Source organism: Pelophylax lessonae (assembly GCF_965119305.1).
Source record: "Pelophylax lessonae genome assembly, chromosome: 13".
Taxonomy (NCBI): Eukaryota; Metazoa; Chordata; class Amphibia; order Anura; family Ranidae; genus Pelophylax; species Pelophylax lessonae.
The window spans coordinates 4,752,391-4,775,848 of record NC_138780.1 but is presented as its reverse complement, the minus strand read 5'-3'; the positions used below and the strand labels follow the sequence as shown (position 1 = coordinate 4,775,848).

Below are 23,458 nucleotides of genomic sequence, written 5' to 3'. Positions count from 1 at the left end.
AAAAAAAAAAAAAACTTAAAAGTAAAAATGAACAACTATTTAAGTTTTGGCTTCAGGGTCTTCCGGGGTCACCGTTATGAACAACCCTGAAAGGGGAAACAAGAGGAGCATTAATCAGTAATGGAGGAGGAATAAGAGAAGCGGCAGAGGGGAAATGACAGGAAAAGCAAGGGAGGAAGTAACAACAGAAGCGAGGGAAGGGCAAAGAAAAAGGCAGGGGAGGGGCGACAGAGGAGGCAGGGGAGGGACGACGGAAGAGGCACAGGAGGGATGAGGGAAGAGGCAGAGGAGGTACGACGGAAGTGGCAGAGGAGGGGCAATGGAAGTGGCAGGGGAGGGGCGATGAAAGAGACAGGATAGGGACGACTAATGAGGCAGGGGAGGGGTGATGGAAAAGGCAGGGGAGGGACGAGGGGAGAGGCAGGGGAGGGACGACAGAAGAGGAAGGGCAGGGATGAGGAAAGAGGCAGGGGAGGGACGACTGAAGAGGCAGGGGAGGGCCAATGAAAGAGGCAGGGGAGGGGCAATGAGAGAGGCAGGGGAGGGACAACTGAAGTGGCAGGGGAGGGACGACTGAAGAGGCAGGGGAGAGAATGTGGAAGAGGTAAGGGAGGGCCACAGAAGAGGTAAGGGAGGGCCACGGAAGAGGCAGAGGAAGGACAATGGAAAAGGCAGAGGAGGGACGAGGGGAGAAGCAGGGGAGGGGTGACAGAAGAGGCAGGGAAGGGACAACGGAAGAGGCAGGGGAGGGAGGAATAGAAAAGCAGGGGAGGGACGAAAGAAGAGGCAGGGGAAAGGGGACGGAAGAAGCAAGGGAGAGCCATGGAAGAGGCAGAGGAGGCATGATAGAGGAGGCAAGGAAGGAACAAAGGAAGAGGTGGGGGAGGACCACGGAAAAGGCAGGGGAGGGATGACTGAAGAGGCAGGGGAGAGGCGACGGAAGATGCAGGTGTGGGACGAGGGAAGAGGCATAGGAGGGATGACGGAAAAGGCGGGGGAGGAACGAGGGGAGAGGCACAGGAGGGACGACGGAAAAGGCAGGGTAGGGACGAGGGGAGAGGTAGGGGAGGGACGAGGGGAGAGGCAGAGGAGGGGTGATGGACGAGGTAGGGGCGACAAAGAGGCAGGGGAGGGGTGAGGGGAGAGGTAGGGGAGGGACGATGGGAGAGGCAGGGGAGGGAAGACATGAGTAGAGGAAGAAATACAGGAGAGAAGTGACAGAAAAGGCAGGCAGGGGAGGGGCAAAGGGAGAGGCAAGGGAGAGGCAACAGAAGAGAGAGGGGAAGGGCGAAGGGAGAGGCAGGGGAGGAATAGCGGGAGAGGCAGGGAAGGGACGATGGGAGAGGCAGGGGAGGAACAGCTGGAGAGGCAGGGAAGGGACGATAGGAGAGGAGGGAAGGGACAACGGGAAAGGCAGGGAAGGGACAACGGGAAAGGCAGGGAAGGGACAACGGCAGAGGCAAGGAAGGGACAACAGCAGCGGCAGGGAAGGAACAATGGCAGAAGCAGGGAAGGGACAATGGCAGAGGCAGAGAAGGGACGACAGGAGAGGCAGGGGAGGGACAGCGGGAGAAGCAGGGAAGGGACAGTGGGAGAGGCAGGTGAGGGGAGACGGGAGAGACAGGGGAGAGGCAATAGCAGGGACAGAAGAGGAAGGAGTGGAGTTTCAGAATGAAGATTTCCCATAAGCCCTCACCAGTGGCCTCGTTGTAAAGCACAGCGTCATCATGACTGCGGACCTGGCAGCTGGTGTAGACTTTCCGGCCGTCTATCTTCTCCACTCGGCCATCTAGGATGACTGTAGATCCCAGCGGAATCGGACTACAGACAAGAGGAGAACCTCTTTAACAATATTATCATTCTTTCCCAGTCACTACCACATCTGCTATTTAAGGTTCCTCCAGCCTCCCCCCAGGAGGAGCCTTCTGTAATCTTGTGGATTTCCTAGAGTGTCCTGGAGGGACGAAGCTGGCCACACACATTACAATCAGATTGCACAATCTCCAGTAATCGATGTAGTGTGGAAGTTTACCTCCATTCGAGGTACATTAGTCAGGTAGGTCCTCCCACCCTGCGCACTTACTTCCGAAAGTTGATGTTCAGATTGGCCGTCATAACCATTCCATAGGCACACACGGCTCCTAACCCCACTGTGATATCTATGATGGTGGCGATGCAGCGATGGAAGTAGAACAGGACCGCCAAGAAACCAAGAGGATTCTGGGTAAGACAAGCTAAACAAAAGAAAAGAATGCTCACCCTCGAGGGCCCTCAGTATAGGGCCCGGGCTGGAATATGCAGATCATCCTCTTCTCCGCCTCGTTAAAGAACATACAAAACTCCATGCCGACTCCGTCCTGGTCAAGGTTCCTGGTGAAGAGACGAGTTTTTCTGTCTGCCTCCGGACTCATACCTGTACAGAGGTCACCTGACCAGTCACACCGCAGGAGCTTACACTCTAATGTCCCCCCCACAGTCACACACTATTATTATTATACATTCATATAGCTCTGACATATACTGCAGTGCTGTACAGAGATCACTGAGCCAGTCACATCAGTCTCTGTACCAGAGGAGCTTACACTCAAATGTCGCCTCCCCCAGTCACATCAGTCTCTGTACCAGAGGAGTTTACACTCTAATGTCCCCTCCCCCACAGTCACATCAGTCTCTGTACCAGAGAAGCTTACACTCTAATGTCCCCTCCCCCACAGTCACTTCAGACTCTGTACCAGAGGAGCTTACACTCTAATGTCCCCTCCCCCACGGTCACATCAGTCTCTGTACCAGAGGAGCTTACACTCTAATGTCCCCTCCCCCACAGTCACATCAGTCTCTGTACCAGAGGAGCTTACACTCTAATGTCCCCTCCCCCACAGTCACATCAGTCTCTGTACCAGAGGAGCTTACAGTCTAATGTCTCCTCCCCCACAGTCACATCAGTCTCTGTACCAGAGTAGCTTACACTCTAATGTCCCCTCCCCCCACAGTCACATTAGTCTCTGCACCAGAGGAGCTTACACTCTAATGTCACCTCCCCCCCCCCCCAGTCACATTAGTCTCTGCACCAGAGGAGCTTACACTCTAATGTCCCCTCCCCCACAGTCACATTAGTCTCTGTACCAGAGGAGCTTACACTCTAATGTCCCCTCCCCCCACAGTCACATTAGTCTCTGCACCAGAGGAGCTTACACTCTAATGTCTCCTCCCCCCACAGTCACATTAGTCTCTGCACCAGAGGAGCTTACACTCTAATGTCCCCTCCCCCACAGTCACATTAGTCTCTGCACCAGAGGAGCTTACACTCTAATGTCCCCTCCCCCACAGTCACATCAGTCTCTGTACCAGAGGAGCTTACACTCTAATGTCCTCTCACAGTCACTGTTATCTCTCACCATCTTGGACATTGATGTTGTAGGAGGGAAGTCTCCTCCAGCTCGGGTCTCGGCTCAGCTCCTCATACAGTCTCTTGGTGTCGGGGTTCCAGGTGGCGTTGGGCAGAGCGAAGTCTCGTGGTTGGTGGGTGACCTGCAGATATCACAGAGATCTCAGGTAGGCGATCTCGTTGCGACTTAATCAATAAGTTCCCCTGCTCATGAAAAATTAAAAGATAACCTGACTCCAAATATCCCGGCCTCCCCCCTTTTGGACCTCGCTGCACACAGCGGCCATGATGGCGGCATACCGGTCCGTACATCGCAATACACAGCCCCGGAGTAAGCATCCATCATAAAGCTCTCATTGGTCAGTGTGGTCACGTGACTGGTGCTGACCAATAAGAAGCTCATCTGAGGCTTCTGCTTCCCGTAAGGCAGACATTATTTTTCCTTTGAAGGCCCCTTTCATACTTGTGCGACCTAAAAGTCACGCGAATTGAAGCAATGCCCGTGTAATCCTGGGGCCTATGGACCTCAAGTCGCATCAAAGTCAGACCAAAGTAGTACAGAAACAACACATAAGAAAAATTCCCACCATCCGTGCGCTAATCCTACCAGTCCAAGGGTGGCTGGTGTGTCTTCCATCTAAATCCCAATCCATGATATTACTAAGTCGTTGCAGATCCAGTCAACTCCACTGGGTGGCGGATCCGAATACTGCGCAAAAACAAACAAGACAAGGCGCACATCCGACCTAGTGTAATGCAGTCTTTATTGATAGTTGATACGTAGATGAATAAAATTGCACTCACATGTAGACAACCAGTGTTGGGCAAAAAAGTGTTTCTCTCTTGTATGGCCTCTTCAAGTTCCGCATAAAGACATGACCTGAAGAGGGAGGCCACGCCTCCGAAACATGTTGTCATAGCAACTGGGGCTGGGTTCCAGGTTGTTTCTCCCCCCCCCCTGCTGGTATCGGTTCCTGCCGTATCCAAGTGCGCATGCGCGGAAGTGACGGCAGTGTGGCCGTGAGCGTCGGGCACAGGCGCATTACGCGGAGACGCCGAAGCTTCAGTTGACCGCTCGCTCGGGAGGCAGGAGGGGATCTTTCAGTGGGCATTGATCAGGCTTTATGCGGAACTTGAAGAGGTCATACAGGAGAGAGGAACCCTTTTATGCCCAACACTGGTTGTTTACATGTGAGTGCAATTTTATTCATCCAAAAGTCACAGGACAAGTCACACAAGTGTAAAGGGGGCCTAAGAGTTACAAAGTTTCCGGCGCGGTGTAGTGACCCACCTATGGGGGGCAGATTACCATTCCAGAGTCAGCGCGGGTGCGGCACCTTCTGGTGGTCCTGTAGCAATGTGCGCACTCCAGGATTGGCTCCTGTGTAGTGATAAGAGATCAAATGCCCCCCCTAATCTGTGATATTACGAAGTCATTGCAGATCCAGTCAACTCCACTGGGTGGCGGATCCGAATACTGCGCAAAAACAAACAAGACAAGGAGCACATCCGACCTAGTGTAATGCAGTCTTTATTGATAGTTGATACGTAGATGAATAAAATTACACTCACAGGTAGACAACCAGTGTTGGGCAAAAAAGTGTTTCTCTCTTGTATGGCCTCTTCAAGTTCCGCATAAAGACATGACCTGAAGAGGGCGGCCACGCCTCTGAAACGCCTTGTCATAGCAACTGGGGCTGGGTTCCAGGTTGTTTCTCTCCACCATCTGCCGATTTCCCCCCCCCGCTGGTATCGGTTCCCGCCGGATCCAAGTGCACATGCGCAGAAGTGACGGCAGTGTGGTCGTGAGCGTCGGGCGCAGGCGCATTACGTGGAGACGCCGAAGCTTCAGTTGACCGCTCGCTCGGGAGGCAGGAGGGGATCTTTCAGTTCTTCAGGGAGCATTGATCAGGCTTTATGGGAGAGAGGAACCCTTTTATGCCCAACACTGGTTGTCTACATGTGAGTGCAATTTTATTCATCTACGTATCAATAAAAACTGTATTACACTAGGTCGGATGTGCGCCTTGTCTTGTTTGTTTTTGCAAAGTTGAAGTCGCACAGATATGAAGGCCACTCATTGGAAATCATGGAGTACGACTTGTCATGCGACTTCGAAATCCAAAGTCACAGGACAAGTCGCACAAGTGTGAAGGGGGCCTAAGAGTTACAAAGTTTCCGGCGCTGTAGTGACCCGCCTATGGGGGGCAGATTACCATTCCAGAGTCAGCGCGGGTGCGGCACCTTATGGCGGTCCTGTAGCAATGCGCGCACTCCAGGATTGGCTCCTGTGTAGTGATAAGAGATCAAATGCCCTCCCCCCCCCTCCCGGGGAACACACAGAATGCCATCACTCACCCATCAGTACTTACGGAGAAGCTGCGATTGCTCTGTACCCTGGTGGTGGCGTGGCGACAGATGGTAGTGCCGCCTCGGATCATCCTGGCGAGTCCGTACAGCATGGTGCCTGTGACAGGAGACAGGAAGGAGATGAGACGGGGACACCAACATTCTATTACATTATCGGGGGAGGGGCCAGAGCACGTCACATGACCATACACAGGTGACATGTTCAGACACTTAACCTTTATACACATAGATGGGGGAGGGGCTACCAGACACACAGGTCACTGTCAAGGATAAGAGGTACAGTGCCTTGAAAAAGTATTCATACCCCTTGAAATCTTCCACACTTTGTCATATTACAACCAAAAACCGTAAATGTATTTTATTGGGATTTTATGTGATAGACCGACACAAAGTGGCCATAATTGTGAAGTGGAAGGAAAATTATACAAATAAATCTGTGAAAAGTGTGGCTGCATTTGTATTCACCCCCCGGAGTCAATACTTTGTAGAAGCGCCTTTCTCTGCAATTACAGCTGCAAGTCTTTTTGGGGATGTCTCTACCAGCTTTGCACATCTAGAGAGGACATTTCTGCCCATTCTTCTTTGCAGAATATCTCAAGCTCTGTCAGATTGGATGGAGAGCGTCTGTGAACAGCAATTTTCAACTCTTACCACAGATTCTCAATGTGATTTAGGTCTGGACTGTGACTGGGCCATTCTAACACATGAAACCATTCCATTGTAGCTCTGGCTGGATGTTTCGGGTCGTTGTCCTGCTGGAAGGTGAACCTCCGCCCCAGTCTCAAGTCTTTTGCAGACTCTACCAGTGCACAAAGCAAGATCCATAAAGACATGGATGAGTGAGTTTGGGTTGGAGGAACCTGACTGGGCCTTGGACTTTGTGCACTGGTCCAAATCATTTCGTACAGGGGGGATTATGGTGTGGGGTTGTTTTTCAGGGGTTGGGCTTGGCCCCTTAGTTCCAGTGAGGGGAACTCTTAAGGCATCCGCATACCAAGACATGTTGGACAAACTCATGCTTGAGGTCAGGACTCTGTGCAGGCCAGTCAAGTTCCTCCACCCCAAACTGGCTCATCCATGTCTTTATGGACCTTGCACTCTTCCCACAAGGTTGGGAGCTTGAAATGGTTCAAAATGTCTTGGTATACTGACGCCTTAAGAGTTCCCTTCACTGGAACGAAGGGGCCAAACCCAACCCTGAAAAACAACCCCCACACCATAATCCTTCCTCCACCAAATCGTTTCAACCAGTGCAGAAAGCAAGGTCCAAAGAGACATGGATGAGCAAGTTTGGGGTGGAGGAACTTGAATGTTCTGACCTCAACCCGATAGAATACCTTTGGGATGAATTAGAGCGCAGAGTGCGAGCTAGGACTTCTCATCCAACATCAGTGCCTGACCTCACAAATGCGCTTCTGGAAGAATGGTGAAACATTCTCATAGACACTCCTAAACCTTGTGGACAGCCTTCCCAGAAGAGTTAAAGCTGTTATAGCTGCAAAGGGTGGGCCAACTCAATATTGAAACCTACAGACTAAGACTGGGATGCCATTAAAGTTCATGTGTGTGTAAAGGAGGCGTCCCAATACTTTTGATAATATAGTTATGCTTACAAACATCACCAGGTGTTCAAGCCCTGCCCAGAGAAACCACACCAATTGCCATAAGCCCCACCCATATGAACCAAACCCATTGCCATAAGCCCCACCTCTTCAGAGATACAATATTGTGCCAATACTTTTGGTAATATAGTGTACATGACGTTGCAGACTTATAGCAATGGGTTTGGTTCCATTGGCCAAGGACTGGACTTCTGCTGATGTTTGTAAACATACTTGAAAAGGCGGGGCTTATGGCAATGGGTGGTGTTCCTGTGGGTAGGCCTTGGACTCCTGAGGATGTTTAGAAACAACCATGAAAAAGCTGGACTTAAGGCAATGGGTGGGGTTCCCGTGGCCAAGGTCTGGACTTCTGCTGTTGTTTGTAAACATACATGAAGGGACAGGACCTACGCCAATGGGTAGAGTTCCTGTAGTCAGGGGCTGGACTTCTGCTGTTGTTTGTAAACATACATGAAGGGACGGGACCTACGCCAATGGGTAGAGTTCCTGTAGTCAGGGGCTGGACTTCTGCGGATGTTTGTAAACATACATAAAGGGACGGGACCTACGCCAATGGGTAGAGTTCCTGTAGTCAGGGGCTGGACTTCCTTCATGTATGTTTACAAACAACAGCAGAAGTCCAGCCCCTGACTACAGGAACTCTACCCATTGGCCTGAGTCCCATCACTTCATGTATGTTTACAAACATCCGCAGAAGTCCAGTCCCTGACTACAGGAACTCTACCCATTGGCCTGAGTCCCATCACTTCATGTATGTTTACAAACATCCGCAGAAGTCCAGTCCCTGACTACAGGAACTCTACCCATTGGCCTGAGTCCCATCACTTCATGTATATTTACAAACATCTGCAGAAGTCCAGCCCCTGACTACAGGAACTCTACCCATTGGCGTAAGGCCCGTCCCTTCATGTATGTTTACAAACATCCGCAGAAGTCCTGCCCCTGACTACAGGAACTCTACCCATTGGCGTAAGGCCCGTCCCTTCATGTATGTTTACAAACAACAGCAGGACGGGCCTTACGCCAATGGGTAGAGTTCCTGTAGTCAGGGGCAGGACTTCTGCGGATGTTTGTAAACATACATGAAGGGACGGGACTTAGACCAATGGGTAGAGTTCCTGTAGTCAGGGACTGGACTTCTGCGGATGTTTGTAAACATACATGAAGGGACGGGCCTTACGCCAATGGGTAGCGTTCCTGTAGTCAGGGGCTGGACTTTTGCGGATGTTTGTAAACATACATGAACGGTCAGGCCTTACGCCAATGGGTAGAGTTCCTGTAGTCAGGGGCTGGACTTCTGCGGATGTTAGTAATTATACATGAAGGGACGGGACCTACGCCAATGGGTAAAGTTCCTGTAGTCAGGGGCTGGACTTCTGCGGATGTTTGTAAACATACATGAAGGTACGGGACTTAGGTCAATGGGTAGAGTTCCTGTAGTCAGGGGCTGGACTTTTGCAGATGTTTGTAAACATACATGAAGGGATGGGCCTTACGCCAATGGGTAGAGTTTCTGTAGTCAGGGGGCTGGACTTCTGCGGTTGTTTGTAAATATACATGAAGGTATGGGACTCAGGCCAATGGGTAGAGTTCCTGTAGTCAGGGACTGGACTTTTGCAGATGTTTGTAAACATACATGAAGGGACGGGACTTAGGCCAATGGGTAGAGTTCCTGTAGTCAGGGGCTGGACTTCTGCTGAGGTTTGTAAACATAAAGGGACAGGACTTACACCAATGGGTAGAGTTCCTGTAGTCAGGGGGCTGGACTTCTGCGAATGTTTGTAAACATACATGAAGGGATGGGGCTTATGGAAATGGGCGTGGTTCCTGTGGGCAGAGCTCAGACCGCCAGTGCGGTTTGTAAACATACATAAAGAGGCTATTATAGCTGCAAAAGGGCGGAGCCAACTCAATGTTGAACCCTACGAACTAAGACTGGGGTGTCATTAAAGTTCTTGTGCATGTAAAGGTAGGCGTCCCAATACCTTTGATAATATAGTTATGCTTGCAAACATCACCAGGTGTTCAAGCCCTGCCCAGAGAAACCACACCAATTGCCATAAGCCCCACCCATAGGAACCAACCCCATTGCCATAAGCCCCACCTCTTCAGAGATACAATATTGTGGGTCATGGAGTTATGACGGAAATGTGCTGCAGTCACCACTATGCAATATACAGGTGGTGAAGGAGATGGTCTCCACAATGGAGACCCCACTGACTTCGAGCTGTGTGCTGAACCAGCCACTTGTCAGGGTGACAACACAGGAGCACAGTTGGGAGACAGGGACAGAGCGTTGTCACCCTATACCAGGAAGAGTCTAGGCAAGGACCTCCATGGCAGGATCACCTGGGATTATTTTAATGAATGCAGGTCAACCCAAGATCATATTTGCTTCTTTTATCTTCACAGGTCCTGGCCAATCAGGATGCCATCTCTTTCTGCAGCTTCCACCTCGTTTTAAAAATTCAAAATCGAAGTTGTAATAAAAACTGGGGGAAAAAAATAAAAATTTTGGGCCTTTTTGTAGATCAGCTCCAACGTATCTCCAAGGCCGTATCATGGAGCAGTACTACGCCATGGTCTGCCAGTGGAGGGCATTGTGGGTAATGAATGAGGAGATATTTGTTGGGTACAGTTGGCGTTGGTCCATGTACTGTACCTGTCAGTTATGTAATCCCCGAAGTTCTTTATGTACCATTCACTCCAACATGTGTGTACAAAGACTATAACAACAGCCCGGGGTGATGTGTACTGAGGCGAGGGAGGGTGCCTCGGAATTTGGCTGTCCCCACCGAGCGCCGTCACTCACTTCCTGGTTCCTGAGCACGAGGTTCTGCGACTGCCAACTCAGGAGAACACAAACACTCAATTTCCATACTAGACTTTAATGCATTTAAAGCCCAACTCTAGGCTCCATTAACCCCCTTGTGGGTATTTTACACAGCAGGTCCCATGATTGCCTGCACTCACAGTATGTCCTCAGACTCTCTTTTTTTTTTTTTTGGCGCCCAACGTGGGGCCCAAACCCACGACCCCTGAGATGAAGAGTCTCGTGCTCTTCCTCAGACTTTCAAGTTGAAAGATGCTGGGCTTCATTCAATTCAGAACAGTGAGGACACCTTCTGGCAGAAAAGAGGTACTGCAGAAAACAGCTCTGGTCTGTGTTCCCATTGGAGAAATTTTACTCACTTCCTGTATTGGTGACCCACAAAGGAAGAAAGAGAAAATCTCCTTGTAGCTACAGAAATTGAGCCTTTTAGTTGCGATAATAAAACGGGGAATAAAGGCAACAAAAAAAATGTGGGGCTGTTAAAAAAAAAATGGTCATAAAATGTTTCCCAGGCTGTATCATGGAAGCAGTGCCATGCAGAGGCCCGCCAGTGTGACCTGCACAGGCAGAGGGCATTGTGGGTAAAGAATGAGGACATATTTGTTGGGTACAGTTGGCGTTGGTCCATTTCCATGTACTGTACCTGTCAGTTATGTAATCCTCAAAGTTCTTTATGTACCTCTCACTCGGACATGTGTACAGAGACTATAACAACAGCCCAAGGTGATGTGTACTGAGGCAGGGGAGGGTGCCTCGGAATTTGGCTGTCCCCACCGAGCGCCGTCACTCACTTCCTGGTTCCTGAGCACGAGGTTCTGCGCCTGCCAACTCGGGAGAACACAAACATTCGATTTCCATACCGGACTTTTATGCATTTAAAGCCCAACTCTAGGCTTCATTAACCCCCTTGTGGGTATTTTACACAGCAGGTCCCATGATCCCCTTGCGCTCACAGTATAGCCTCAGTCTTTCAAGTTGCCTTCAATTCAGAACACTGAGGACACCTTCTGGCAGAAAGGAGGTACTGCAGAAAATCGCTCTGGGCTGTGTGTCCCAGTTGAAGACGTTTTATTCATTTCCTTTCTCGATGACCACACAGGAATAGAAAAAAAAATCACTCAGTGTCCTCAGACTCTCTTTTTTTTTTTTTTTGGTGCCCAACTTGGGGCCCAAACCCACGACCCCTGAGATTAAGAGTCTCATGCTCTCCCTCAGACTTTCAAGTTGAAAGATGCTGAGCTTCATTCAATTCAGAACACCGAGGACACCTTCTGGCAGAAAGGAGGTACTGCAGAAAACAGCTCTGAACTGTGTGTCCCCGTTGAAGAAGTTTACTCACTTCCTTTCTTGGTGACCACGCAGAAATAGAAAAAAAATCTCATAGCTACAGAAACTGAGCCTTTAGACCACCTCTACTCCCCAGCTGAAAATAAATATAAATTGTCCAGGAGGCGTGCTTTATAGAAAGGGGCAGGCACCGGGGATCTTCCTATGTTAGGATGCCAGGAGGAAAACCCAGCAAAGAGGGTATGAGGAACATATGACCCAATCCCGTCATCTCATGTGAGTGTTGGTGCTTCCTGGTTGGCTACTCAGCTACCCAACGCTATCACATGGGGGGGGGGGGGGGGGGGAAAGAGTATGTAGCCCTGTACATTGTGACTGGGAATGTACGTGGATCTGTATGTAGCTATTAAAGAGAACCTGTCACTTTCCTCCAGGAAAGCCAAATCCAGTATAAAAAACAGCAAAGAAACCTCCACAGCCACAACCTTCAAAAGAAAGAAAACTTTATTGACATTTCCATTCAGAGTTTCGTTTGAAAAAGGTCCTAATTAAGCTAAAACTGTATGAAATAAAATCCTCCAAAATATCCGATGAATACAGTCAATGGGAAGAGTAATAAATAACAACTAAAAGGCACACAATGTTACAATGAATACAGATATTGAGTGTTAAGAAACGGATAAAAATACAGACGGGGTCCCTGTTCCGCAGTGCTGTCTTCAGGGGGGGCAGCGCGGCACCCATAGTGAGGTAGAGCGCATACAGACAGGGGAATGTTCGGGGTTACTGGACCCATCCATAGGAACTACAGTACAGAAGAGGGTGTGTGAGTACACTGCCAGGAGTTGGCCTCTAGAACGTCTTCTAGGGGTCCTACAGTACAGGATCTGCCGCCCACTAGTGGCAGACAGGATACACTACAGTACAAAGTGGAGCTAGCAAAACCGATAGAAGAGGATCTGCCATATTGGTCACAGGCTAGCCGTGGAAGATAAAAAAAAAAAAAAAAAAAAAAAAAAAAAAGTAAAATGTTTCTGGACGTCAGAAATGTACAATTATTTATAGTTTGGCTTCGGGCTCCCCCGGGGTCACCCTAATGAACAAACCTGGAAGGGGAAACAAGAGGAGAATTATCAGTGATGGTGCAGGAGGGGTGGAGGAAGAATAAGAGAAGTGACAGAGGGGGAACAACAGGAGAGGGGCGACAGGAGAGGCAGAGGAAGGGGGGGGGGGGGGCGACGGAAGAGCAACTGAAAAAGCAGGGGAAGAGGCAACAGAGAGCAGAGGCAAAAAAGAGGAGGCAGAGAAGAGGCAAAAGAGAGGAGGCAAAGAGGCAAAGAGAGAAAAGAGAGGAGGCAAAAAAGAGAGAAAAGAGGCAAAAAAGAGAGAAAAGAGAAAAAAGAGAAAAAAGAGAAAAAAGAGAAAAAAGAGAAAAAGAGGCAAAAAAGAGAGAAAAGAGAAAAAGAGGCAAAAAAGAGAGAAAAGAGAAAAAGAGGCAAAAAAGAGAGAAAAAAAGAGGCAAAAAAGAGAGAAAAGAGAAAAAGAGGCAAAAAAGAGAGAAAAGAGGCAAAAAAGAGAGAAAAAAGAGAGAAAAGAGGCAAAAAAGAGAGAAAAGAGGCAAAAAAGAGAGAAAAGAGGCAAAAAAGAGAGAAAAAGAGAAAAGAGGCAAAAAAGAGAGAAAAGAGGCAAAAAAGAGAGAAAAGAGGCAAAAAAGAGAGAAAAGAGAAGAGGCAAAAAAGAGAGAAAAGAGAAGAAGCAAAAAAGAGAGGAGCCAAAAAAGAGAAGAGCCAAAAAAGAGAGGAGCCAAAAAAGAGAGGAGCCAAAAAAGAGAGGAGCCAAAAAAGAGAGGAGCCAAAAAAGAGAGGAGCCAAAAAAGAGAGGAGCCAAAAAAGAGAGGAGCCAAAAAAGAGAAGAGCCAAAAAAGAGAGGAGCCAAAAAAGAGAGGAGCCAAAAAAGAGAGGAGCCAAAAAAGAGAGGAGCCAAAAAAGAGAGGAGGCAAAAAAGAGAGGAGGCAGAGAAGAGGCAAAAAAGAGAGGAGGCAAAAAAGAGGCAAAAGAGAGGCAGAGAGAGGAGGCAGAGAAGAGGCAAAAGAGAGGAGGCAAAAGAGAGGAGGCAGAGAGGAGGCGAAGAGAAGAGTGATGGGAGAGGGGTGATGGCAGTGACAGAGGAGGAAGGAAGAGTTACAGAATGAAGATATCCCAGCAGCCCTCACCAGTGGCCTCGTTGTGAAGCACAGCGTCATCATGACTGCGGACCTGGCAGCTGGTGTAGACTTTCCGGCCGTCTATCTTCTCCACTCGGCTGTCTATGATGACTGTAGATCCCAGAGGAATCGGACTACAGACACAAAGTGAAACTCATCACACCTGAAACCCATCTGCTATCACAGCTTCATAGCAATAATTATTTATTCTGCAACCCCCCCCTCAATATCATTGTTCCTCCCCGGTTAGTTAACCGAGATCACATCTCCTATGGAAGGTTCCTCCAGGTGAAAACCTTCTATAACCTTGTGGATTTCCTAAGTGTCACACATTACACTTTAATTGCACAAACTCCAAAAATCTATGTAGTGTGGAAATCTTCCTCAAATAATGTACATTAATCAGGTAGCTCCTCCCACCCTGCCCACTTACTTCCGAAAGTTGATGTTCAGGTTGGCCGTCCAAGCCGGTCCATAGGTATACACGGTTCCGGTCCCCACTGTGGCGTCTATGATGGTGGCGATGCAGCCTCCGTGTGTGTACCTAGAGAAGGCAAAGGGAGCATGAGAGGTGGAAGCAGAACAGGACAGCCAAGAAAACAAGAGGATTCTGAGTAAGACAAGCTAGAGAAAGGAAAAGAACGCTCACCCTGGGGGGCCCTCCAGATATGGCCCGGGCTGGAATATGCAGACTGTCCTTTTCTCCGCCTGGTTATAGAACATACAATACTCGAAGCCGACTCCATCATGGTCAATGTTCCTGGTAAAGAGGCGAGTTTTCTTGTCTCCCTCCGGACGCATACCTGCACAGAGGTCACCAGAGGAGCTTACACTCTTATGTCCCCTCCCCCACAGTCACACACTATTATTATTATTATACATTTATATAGCTCTGACATACACCACAGTGCTGTAAAGAGAACACTGAGCTAGTCACATCAGTCTTTGTACCTGAGGAGCTTACACTCTAATGTCTGAAGACCTTGTATAGAGGGGGATGAAAGCTTCATGCTTGTGAATGGTTCGATTAAACAGCCTTTTGAGGTTGGCTCGTGTGTGCGTCAGGGGTGTCCTTTGAGTCCTCTGCTATATGTGTTCGCAAACGACCCCCTCATCAGGAGGTTATAGAGTGGGCTGTTGCGTGTAGTGGCTTTGGGCATTCCTGGTGAGCCTCCTCTGAGGGTTGTGGCCTATGCTGAGGACGTGTCTGTTTTAATCTCTGGGACAGAGGTGGTGGTCTCAGTGATGGAGCAGTATGCTGCGGCATCCGCCTCAAAGATCAATCAGGATAAGAATGAGGTTTTCTGGATGGGAAAGGAAGGCGATGGCTTTGAGCTTCCAGACACCTTCCCAGAGCGCCAGCAGGAAATTAATGTTTTAGGCATCAAATTTGGGCCCGGCGATTACGGCCCTGCAAATTGGGAAAGCAGGCTACAAGATACCGATGCCAAGGCTGCCAGCTGGAAGGAATGGAAACTCTTACAGGGAAAGGATTGACCTGATTAAAATGTGCCTGATCCCAGTATTTCTGTAGGTCAGCTTTGTCTGTTTTGCCAGTGTCTCTCTATAAGAAGAAGATCTACAGCGGTTTCTTCCACCTGTTATGGGGGAACAAACAGAACCTCATTAAGAGGTCTGTAACCTACCTTCCCAGGAGGATGGGTGCCTAGGTATGGTCAATCTGGTGGTATTGTTTTCTCTAAAGTTTTTGAAACATACATTTTGGTAATATGCTGGCAGAGGAAAAGCCTGGGTGGGTTGGTATATTACAGTCCTGGTTTGTGACTGTGGGGGACTGTCCTCTCCCCCACAGTCACATCAGTCTCTGTAGCAGAGGAGCTTACACTCCAATGTCCCCTCCCCCATGGTCACATCAGTGTCTGTACCAGAGGAGCTTACACTCCAATGTCCCCTCCCCCACAGTCACATCAGTCTCTGTACCAGAGGAGCTTACACTCTAATGTCCCCTCCCCCCACAGTCACATCAATGTCTGTACCAGAGGAGCTTACACTCTAATGTCCTCTCCCCCACAGTCACATCAGTCTCTGTAGCAGAGGAGCTTACACTCCAATGTCCCCTCCCCCACAGTGACATCAGTCTCTGTACCAGAGGAGCTTACACTCTAATGTCCCCTCCCCAACAGTCACATCAGTCTCTGTACCAGAGGAGCTTACACTCTAATGTCCCCTCCCCAACAGTCACATCAGTCTCTGTACCAGAGGAGCTTACACTCTAATGTCCCCTCCCCAACAGTCACATCAGTCTTTGTACCAGAGGAGCTTACACTCTAATGTCCCCTCCCCCATCTCTCACCATCTCGGTAATGGACGGAGGTGTTGTAGGAGGGAAGTCTCCTCCAGCTCGGGTCTCGGCTCAGCTCCTCATACAGTCTCTTGGTGTCGGGGTTCCAGGTGGAGTTGGGCAGAGCGAAGTCTCGTGGTTGGTGGGTGACCTGCAGATATCACAGAGATGTCAGGTAGGCGATCTCGTTGCGGTTTAGAGTTTTTTTCACACTTTTTGATTTTGGTGTGACTTTGGCTTTGACCAATGTGATGGTTTTGTTTGAGCTCTACAAAGTCGTTTAGACAACTGCAGAACGGAAAAATTAGTTTAGTTCGGTTTCTTTATTTTCTAACGAATTCCAAGTTTTCAGAACAATTTGAATTTGGATTGGTCGAAAATCGTTCGACCGAAGAATAGTTGGTTGTTAACCACTTGCCGACCATCCGCCGTAGTTTTACTGCGGCAGGTCGGCTCCGTTACCTGAAACAACGTACCTGTACGTAGCTTCGTGTAGCAGTTAGAGTGGGTGCGCACATGCCGCGGGAGGCACGCGCCGATTGGCTAGAGGAGGAGCCAATTAGCAGGTCTGGCGGCTGCGATGCCCTCTGGGCACCCGCGATCGCTCCCAGTGGAGACAGAATGGCGGTCTGCCGTTGTAAACACAGCAGGCCGCTGTTCTGCCAGTTATGAACAGAGGGATTCTCTTATATAGGTCTCTGTGCTCATCCAGTGAGCCCATCCCCCATACAGTAAGAGAGCACTCCTAGGCTCACATTTAACCCTTTGATCGCCGTTAACCCCTTCCCTGCCAGTGTCATTATTACAAAGCTCCTTAACCACTTCTGGACCGGAAGGTTTTCCCCCTTAATGACCAGGCCATTTTTTTGCAATTCGGCACTGCGTTACTTTAACTGACAATTGCGCGGTCGTGCGACGCTGTACCCAAATAAAATTGATGTCCTATTTACCCCCCCCCCCCCCCCCCACAAATAGAGATTTCCTTTGGTGGTATTTGATCACCTCTGCAACTTTTATTTATTTTTAAAATAAAAAAATTAATTTTTTTTCATCATTTTAGGCCAACTTGTATTCTGCTACATATTTTTGGTTAAAAAAAAAAAAATCCCAATAAGTGTATATATTTTTTTTTACTAGTAATGGCGGCGATCTCCAATTTTTTTTTGCGGGACTGTGACATTGCGGCGGACAGATCGGACCCCTGACTGACACTTTTGGGGGTACCAGTGACATTACTACAGTAATCAGTGCTATACATATGCACTGTTACTGTAAAAATTACACTGGCAGGGAAGGGGTTAACTTTATTGGTGATCAGTGAGTTAAATGTATCCCTAGGGGCGTGATTCTAACTGTGGGGGGGCGTGGCTTGTGATGTAACCACAGAGACATACGATCCTACATAGCAGGATCGTATGATCTCTGCAGTTACACCAGGGAGAATGACAGACGGTTGTGATTACATCAGCCGCCTGCCTTTCTCCCTCTCCAGCGGGAGATCGCAGAGTGACCGGCGGACATCGGAGCCGCCGGTCCCTCACGCGGGGATGTCAGGGAACGCGCGCCCCCGGCGGCGTGCGCTCGCCCCCAAGAGGCTCGTAGGCGAGTGACGTACCGGTACGTCACTTTGTAATGTATAGAGAGAAATAGCCGCACTCCCAACTTGAAGGTGAAAAATATAAAATCTGTTTTATTCGTATCCAAAAGATAAAATCAATTCAAAGTGTATCCATAATATAGTCAGAGACAAGAGATGAACGCATAGTAGTTGACGCGTTTCACGGATAAACGTCCACTTAGTCGTAACCTACGTCACTTTGCCCAGGAAGGGCTGACCGCCGCCGTTTATAGTCGTGCGGCAGTCAGCGAGGGGTTATCCCTATATATATTATATATTCTTATTTATTATTGTATCGATATATCACTGCCACTTTTATCTTGGATCCACCTTTGTCGTCACCCAGTCAGTTCTGGATGACCCATCACTGGTATCATACTACAGTTTTTGTAGTAGCACCACCAAGCACCTTAGTCTGATTTTATCTACCCACTTGCCGACCGCTCACATTGATACTACAGCGGCAGAGTGGCTCTCCTGGGTCCAGCGACGTAGTCGGGCCAGGGGAGGAGAGGCGATCTTCGGGGATCGAGGGAGGTGTTTACACAAGCGGGCGGATCTCCTATGTGACAGGCAGGGACAGATCACAGGATTCAGCATAGCTGCGATCTCTGTCTGTGTCACACAGTCCCCTCCCCCCACACACGTCAGTAAGCATGAGGCACACATTTAACCCCTTGATTACCAATAAAGTTAACCCCTTCCCTGCCAGTGTCATTAGTACAGTGACAGTGTGCATATATATATATAGCACTGATTACTGTAGTAATGTCACTGGTACCCCCAAAAGTGTCAAAAATGTCAGGGGAAGGGAACAGGAGCAGAGACAGGGAACAGGAGCAGGGAACAGGAGCAGGGAACAGCACTGATTACTGTAGTAATGTCACTGGTCCCCTCGAAAGTGTCAAAAATGTCAGGGGCAGGAAACAGGAGCAGGGATCAGGAGCAGAGACGGGGAACAGGAGCAGAGACGGGGAACAGGAGCAGAGACGGGGAACAGGAGCAGAGACGGGGAACAGGAGCAGAGACGGGGAACAGGAGCAGGGACGGGGAACAGGAGCAGGGACGGGGAACAGGAGCAGGGACGGGGAACAGGAGCAGGGACGGGGAACAGGAGCAAGGACGGGGAACAGGAGCAGGGACGGGGAACAGGAACAGGAGCAGGGAACAGGAGCAGGGACCAGGAGCAGGGACCAGGAGCAGGGACCAGGAGCGGGGACCAGGGAACAGGAGCGGGGACCAGGGAACAGGAGCGGGGACCAGGAGCAGGGACGGGGAACAGGAGCAGGGACGGGGAACAGGAGCAGGGACGGGGAACAGGAGCAGGGACGGGGAACAGGAGCAGGGACGGGGAACAGGAGCAGGGACGGGGAACAGGAGCAGGGACCAGGGAACAGGAGCGGGGACCAGGGAACAGGAGCGGGGACCAGGGAACAGGAGCGGGGAACAGGAGCAGGGACGGGGAACAGGAGCAGGGACGGGGAACAGGAGCAGGGACGGGGAACAGGAGCAGGGACGGGGAACAGGAGCAGGGACCAGGGAACAGGAGCAGGGACCAGGGAACAGGAGCAGGGACCAGGGAACAGGAGCAGGGACCAGGGAACAGGAGCAGGGACCAGGAGCAGGGACGGGGAACAGGAGCAGGGACGGGGAACAGGAGCAGGGACGGGGAACAGGAGCAGGGACGGGGAACAGGGACCAGGGACGGGGAACAGGAGCAGGGACCAGGGACGGGGAGCAGGAGCAGGGACGGGGAGCAGGAGCAGGGACGGGGAGCAGGAGCAGGGACGGGGAGCAGGAGCAGGGACAGGGAACAGGAGCAGGGACGGGGAACAGGAGCAGGGACCAGGGAACAGGAGCAGGGACCAGGGAACAGGAGCAGGGACCAGGGAACAGGAGCAGGGACCAGGGAACAGGAGCGGGGACCAGGGAACAGGAGCGGGGACCAGGGAACAGGAGCGGGGACCAGGGAACAGGAGCGGGGACCAGGGAACAGGAGCGGGGACCAGGGAACAGGAGCGGGGACCAGGGAACAGGAGCGGGGACCAGGGAACAGGAGCGGGGAACAGGAGCAGGGACGGGGAACAGGAGCAGGGACGGGGAACAGGAGCAGGGACGGGGAACAGGAGCAGGGACGGGGAACAGGAGCAGGGACCAGGGAACAGGACCAGGGACCAGGGAACAGGACCAGGGACCAGGGAACAGGACCAGGGACCAGGGAACAGGACCAGGGACCAGGGAACAGGACCAGGGACCAGGGAACAGGACCAGGGAACAGGACCAGGGACGGGGAGCAGGAGCAGGGACGGGGAACAGGAGCAGGGACGGGGAACAGGAGCAGGGACGGGGAACAGGAGCAGGGAACAGGAGCAGGGACCAGGGAACAGGAGCAGGGACCAGGAGCAGGGACAGGGAACAGGAGCAGGGACCAGGGACAGGGACCAGGGACGGGGAACAGGAGCAGGGACGGGGAACAGGAGCAGGGACCAGGGAACAGGAGCGGGGACCAGGGAACAGGAGCGGGGAACAGGAGCAGGGACGGGGAACAGGAGCAGGGACGGGGAACAGGAGCAGGGACGGGGAACAGGAGCAGGGACGGGGAACAGGAGCAGGGACGGGGAACAGGAGCAGGGACCAGGGAACAGGAGCAGGGACCAGGGAACAGGAGCAGGGACCAGGGAACAGGAGCAGGGACCAGGGAACAGGAGCAGGGACCAGGAGCAGGGACCAGGAGCAGGGACCAGGAGCAGGGACGGGGAACAGGAGCAGGGACGGGGAACAGGAGCAGGGACGGGGAACAGGAGCAGGGACGGGGAACAGGAGCAGGGACGGGGAACAGGAGCAGGGACGGGGAACAGGAGCAGGGACCAGGGACGGGGAGCAGGAGCAGGGACAGGGAGCAGGAGCAGGGACGGGGAACAGGAGCAGGGACCAGGGAACAGGAGCAGGGACCAGGGAACAGGAGCAGGGACCAGGGAACAGGAGCAGGGACCAGGGAACAGGAGCAGGGACCAGGGAACAGGAGCAGGGACCAGGGAACAGGAGCAGGGACCAGGGAACAGGAGCGGGGACCAGGGAACAGGAGCGGGGACCAGGGAACAGGAGCGGGGACCAGGGAACAGGAGCGGGGACCAGGGAACAGGAGCGGGGAACAGGAGCAGGGACGGGGAACAGGAGCAGGGACGGGGAACAGGAGCAGGGACGGGGAACAGGAGCAGGGACGGGGAACAGGAGCAGGGACCAGGGAACAGGAGCAGGGACCAGGGAACAGGAGCAGGGACCAGGGAACAGGAGCAGGGACCAGGGAACAGGAGCAGGGACCAGGGAACAGGACCAGGGACCAGGGAACAGGACCAGGGACCAGGGAACAGGACCAGGGACCAGGGAACAGGACCAGGGACCAGGGAACAGGAGCAGGGACGGGGAGCAGGAGCAGGGACGGGGAACAGGAGCAGGGACGGGGAACAGGAGCAGGGACGGGGAACAGGAGCAGGGAACAGGAGCAGGGACCAGGGAACAGGAGCAGGGACCAGGAGCAGGGACAGGGAACAGGAGCAGGGACCAGGGACAGGGACCAGGGACGGGGAACAGGAGCAGGGACGGGGAAGAGGAGCAGGGACGGGGAACAGGAGCAGGGACGGGGAACAGGAGCAGGGACGGGGAACAGGAGCAGGGACGGGGAACAGGAGCAGGGACGGGGAACAGGAGCAGGGAACAGGAGCAGGGACCAGGGAACAGGAGCAGGGACCAGGAGCAGGGACAGGGAACAGGAGCAGGGACCAGGGACAGGGACCAGGGACGGGGAACAGGAGCAGGGACGGGGAACAGGAGCAGGGACGGGGAACAGGAGCAGGGAAGGGGAACAGGAGCAGGGACGGGGAACAGGAGCAGGGATGGGGAACAGGAGCAGGGATGGGGAACAGGAGCAGGGACAGGGAACAGGAGCAGGGACCAGGGACGGGGAACAGGAGCAGGGACGGGGAACAGGAGCAGGGACGGGGAACAGGAGCAGGGACCAGGAGCAGGGACAGGGAAAGGTAAAGGGACAAATGCAGGTATAGGGACAGACAGGCACATTGATTCGTGGGAAGTGGTTAATAAAAACTGATTGAAAGAAAAGGTGAAGGAACTCCGAACATCCCGCTCACCCCAGAGTAAGGTGCGCAGGCTCATGTAGTGACAACACACTGAATTGACCCTCTCCCAAAGGTAACGCGCGAGGAACATCACCGACCAATCAGTACTCACGGAGGATTGGCGATCGCTCTGTACCCGGGCGGTGGTGGGGCGGCAGAAGGCAGTGCCGCCCCGGATGATCCTGGTGACTCGGTGCAGCATGGTGCCTGTGACAGGAGAAAGGAAGGAGATGAGACGGGGACACCGACATTCTATACATTATCGGGGGAGGAGCCAGAGAACGTCACATGACCATACAGAGGTGACAGGGTTCAGACGAGACCTTTATACACAGAGAGGGGGGGGGAGGTCACTGTCATGGCTGAGTGATGTCACCAACATGATCTGTGGAGATGTACAAAGTTCATGAGAAGGAAAAGTCACAGCGACTTCCAGATCCGAGGAACATCGACCAATCACCATCACCGGGCTGTAACACCCCTCAACACGGGGCAATGTGACTGCACTACATATCCCAGCATGTCCTGTGTACCCTCCCCTCCCCCACACCGGAGTACTACATATCCCAGCATGTCCTGTGTACCCTCCCCTCCCCCCACACCGGAGTACTACTTATCCCAGCATGTCCTGTGTACCCTCCCCTCCCCCCACACCGGAGTACTACTTATCCCAGCATGTCCTGTGTACCCTCCCCTCCCCCACACCGGAGTACTACATATCCCAGCATGTCCTGTGTACCCTCCCCTCCCCCACACCGGAGTACTACATATCCCAGCATGTCCTGTGTACCCTCCCCTCCCCCCACACCGGAGTACTACATATCCCAGCATGTCCTGTGTACCCCCCTCCCCCACACCGGAGTACTACATATCCCAGCATGTCCTGTGTACCCCCCACACCGGAGTACTACATATCCCAGCATGTCCTTGTTCAGGTGGTATCGGAGTCCGGAGGGTGTTCTTGGGGTGTGCGGCCATTGCCCACAATTGGGGGGCTGTTCTGCTGAGAGGGGGACACTACAAGTCCCAGGAGTACCAGAAAATCCACCTAGAACTCAACCACCCAGCTGAGGGACTACAAGTCTCAGCATGGCCTTTTCCTGCTGGCCTACAGATCCCAGAATGTTCTATCCAGCCTAAGGGATAATAGGAGTTGTAGTTCCCCTGTTGCTGTAAATGAATGAAAAGCTCCCCCCTGACCCCCTCCTCACCAGTCCCAGCAATGTCCTCCTTATCAGCTTCCCGCACAATAATCCGCTCACACCTGTCCCTGTGTCCGGAGACATTTTCCTGAAGCCTCCGCCTGGGAATAAAGGAGCCTGGGCTACAGCAACATGGCCGCCACACTGAGCATTACACATGGAAGTGAGCGGCCTCTAGCGGTGACGCTGAAACCTGAAAGGTGATATGGTGTTCTGTCAGAATGGGATGCTCGCAAACTGCGCATGCGTGCGAGACGCAGCTTACAGGTGTCACCACTAGAGGCCGCCTTCACCTGTGTGTTAGGCACAGCGTGGCGGCCATATTGTTGTAGCCCCAGCTCCATCATATCCAGGGGGAGACTTCAGGAAAATGTCTCCGGACATAGGGACAGGTGAGAATGAATTACAGTCCTGGAGGATGCAGAAAAGGAGGACATTGGTGGAAGGGAAGGGACTGGTAAGAAGTAGGACAGGGGGAGCTGTTTATGTCTTGTATCTAA

At 51.9% G+C, this 23,458-nt stretch overlaps 2 protein-coding genes and 1 long non-coding RNA gene across 4 annotated transcripts; all 3 read right to left on the bottom strand.

Moving 5' to 3' along the window:
* Nucleotides 1-24: 24 nt before the first annotated feature.
* On the bottom strand, nt 25-2,306 carry LOC309569898 (acyl-coenzyme A thioesterase THEM4-like; the record flags this gene model as incomplete). The annotated part of the gene is made up of 4 exons (XM_082275889.1): nt 25-86; nt 1,697-1,821; nt 2,084-2,234; nt 2,300-2,306. The coding sequence occupies 4 exons, from the start codon at nt 2,304-2,306 to the stop codon at nt 40-42; spliced, it is 330 nt and encodes a 109-aa protein (XP_082132015.1). The 3' UTR covers nt 25-39.
* Nucleotides 2,307-2,316: 10 nt separating this feature from the next.
* LOC309569700 lies at nt 2,317-6,076 on the bottom strand. Its single transcript, XR_014226087.1, has 3 exons — nt 5,758-6,076; nt 3,396-3,528; nt 2,317-2,413 (listed from the first exon to the last, which is right to left on the bottom strand). It is a non-coding gene; the product is annotated as an uncharacterized lncRNA (long non-coding RNA).
* A 6,461-nt stretch (nt 6,077-12,537) lies between these two features.
* On the bottom strand, nt 12,538-23,056 carry LOC309569697 (acyl-coenzyme A thioesterase THEM4-like). Of its 2 annotated transcripts, none has more exons than XM_082275658.1 (7): nt 23,021-23,056; nt 21,869-21,963; nt 16,015-16,153; nt 14,350-14,503; nt 14,134-14,244; nt 13,710-13,834; nt 12,538-12,603 (listed from the first exon to the last, which is right to left on the bottom strand). In XM_082275658.1, the coding sequence occupies exons 1-7, from the start codon at nt 23,040-23,042 to the stop codon at nt 12,557-12,559; spliced, it is 693 nt and encodes a 230-aa protein (XP_082131784.1). In that variant the 5' UTR covers nt 23,043-23,056; the 3' UTR covers nt 12,538-12,556. The 2 variants fall into 2 exon arrangements, with proteins under 2 accessions (XP_082131784.1, XP_082131783.1); XM_082275657.1 differs by lacking the exon at nt 23,021-23,056 and adding an exon at nt 22,137-22,179.
* Nucleotides 23,057-23,458: the final 402 nt, after the last annotated feature.

Excerpts from the sequence above, each read along its gene's own strand:
- LOC309569697 (XM_082275657.1), bottom strand. The coding sequence starts at position 22,164 with ATGAACTTTGTACATCTCCACAGATCAT. Across the intron at positions 21,964-22,136 it reads TGTACATCTCCACAGATCAT|GCACCATGCTGCACCGAGTC; the intron begins GTTGGTGACATC and ends CTCCTGTCACAG. Across the intron at positions 13,835-14,133 it reads CTGAACATCAACTTTCGGAA|TCCGATTCCTCTGGGATCTA; the intron begins GTAAGTGGGCAG and ends TTGTGTCTGTAG.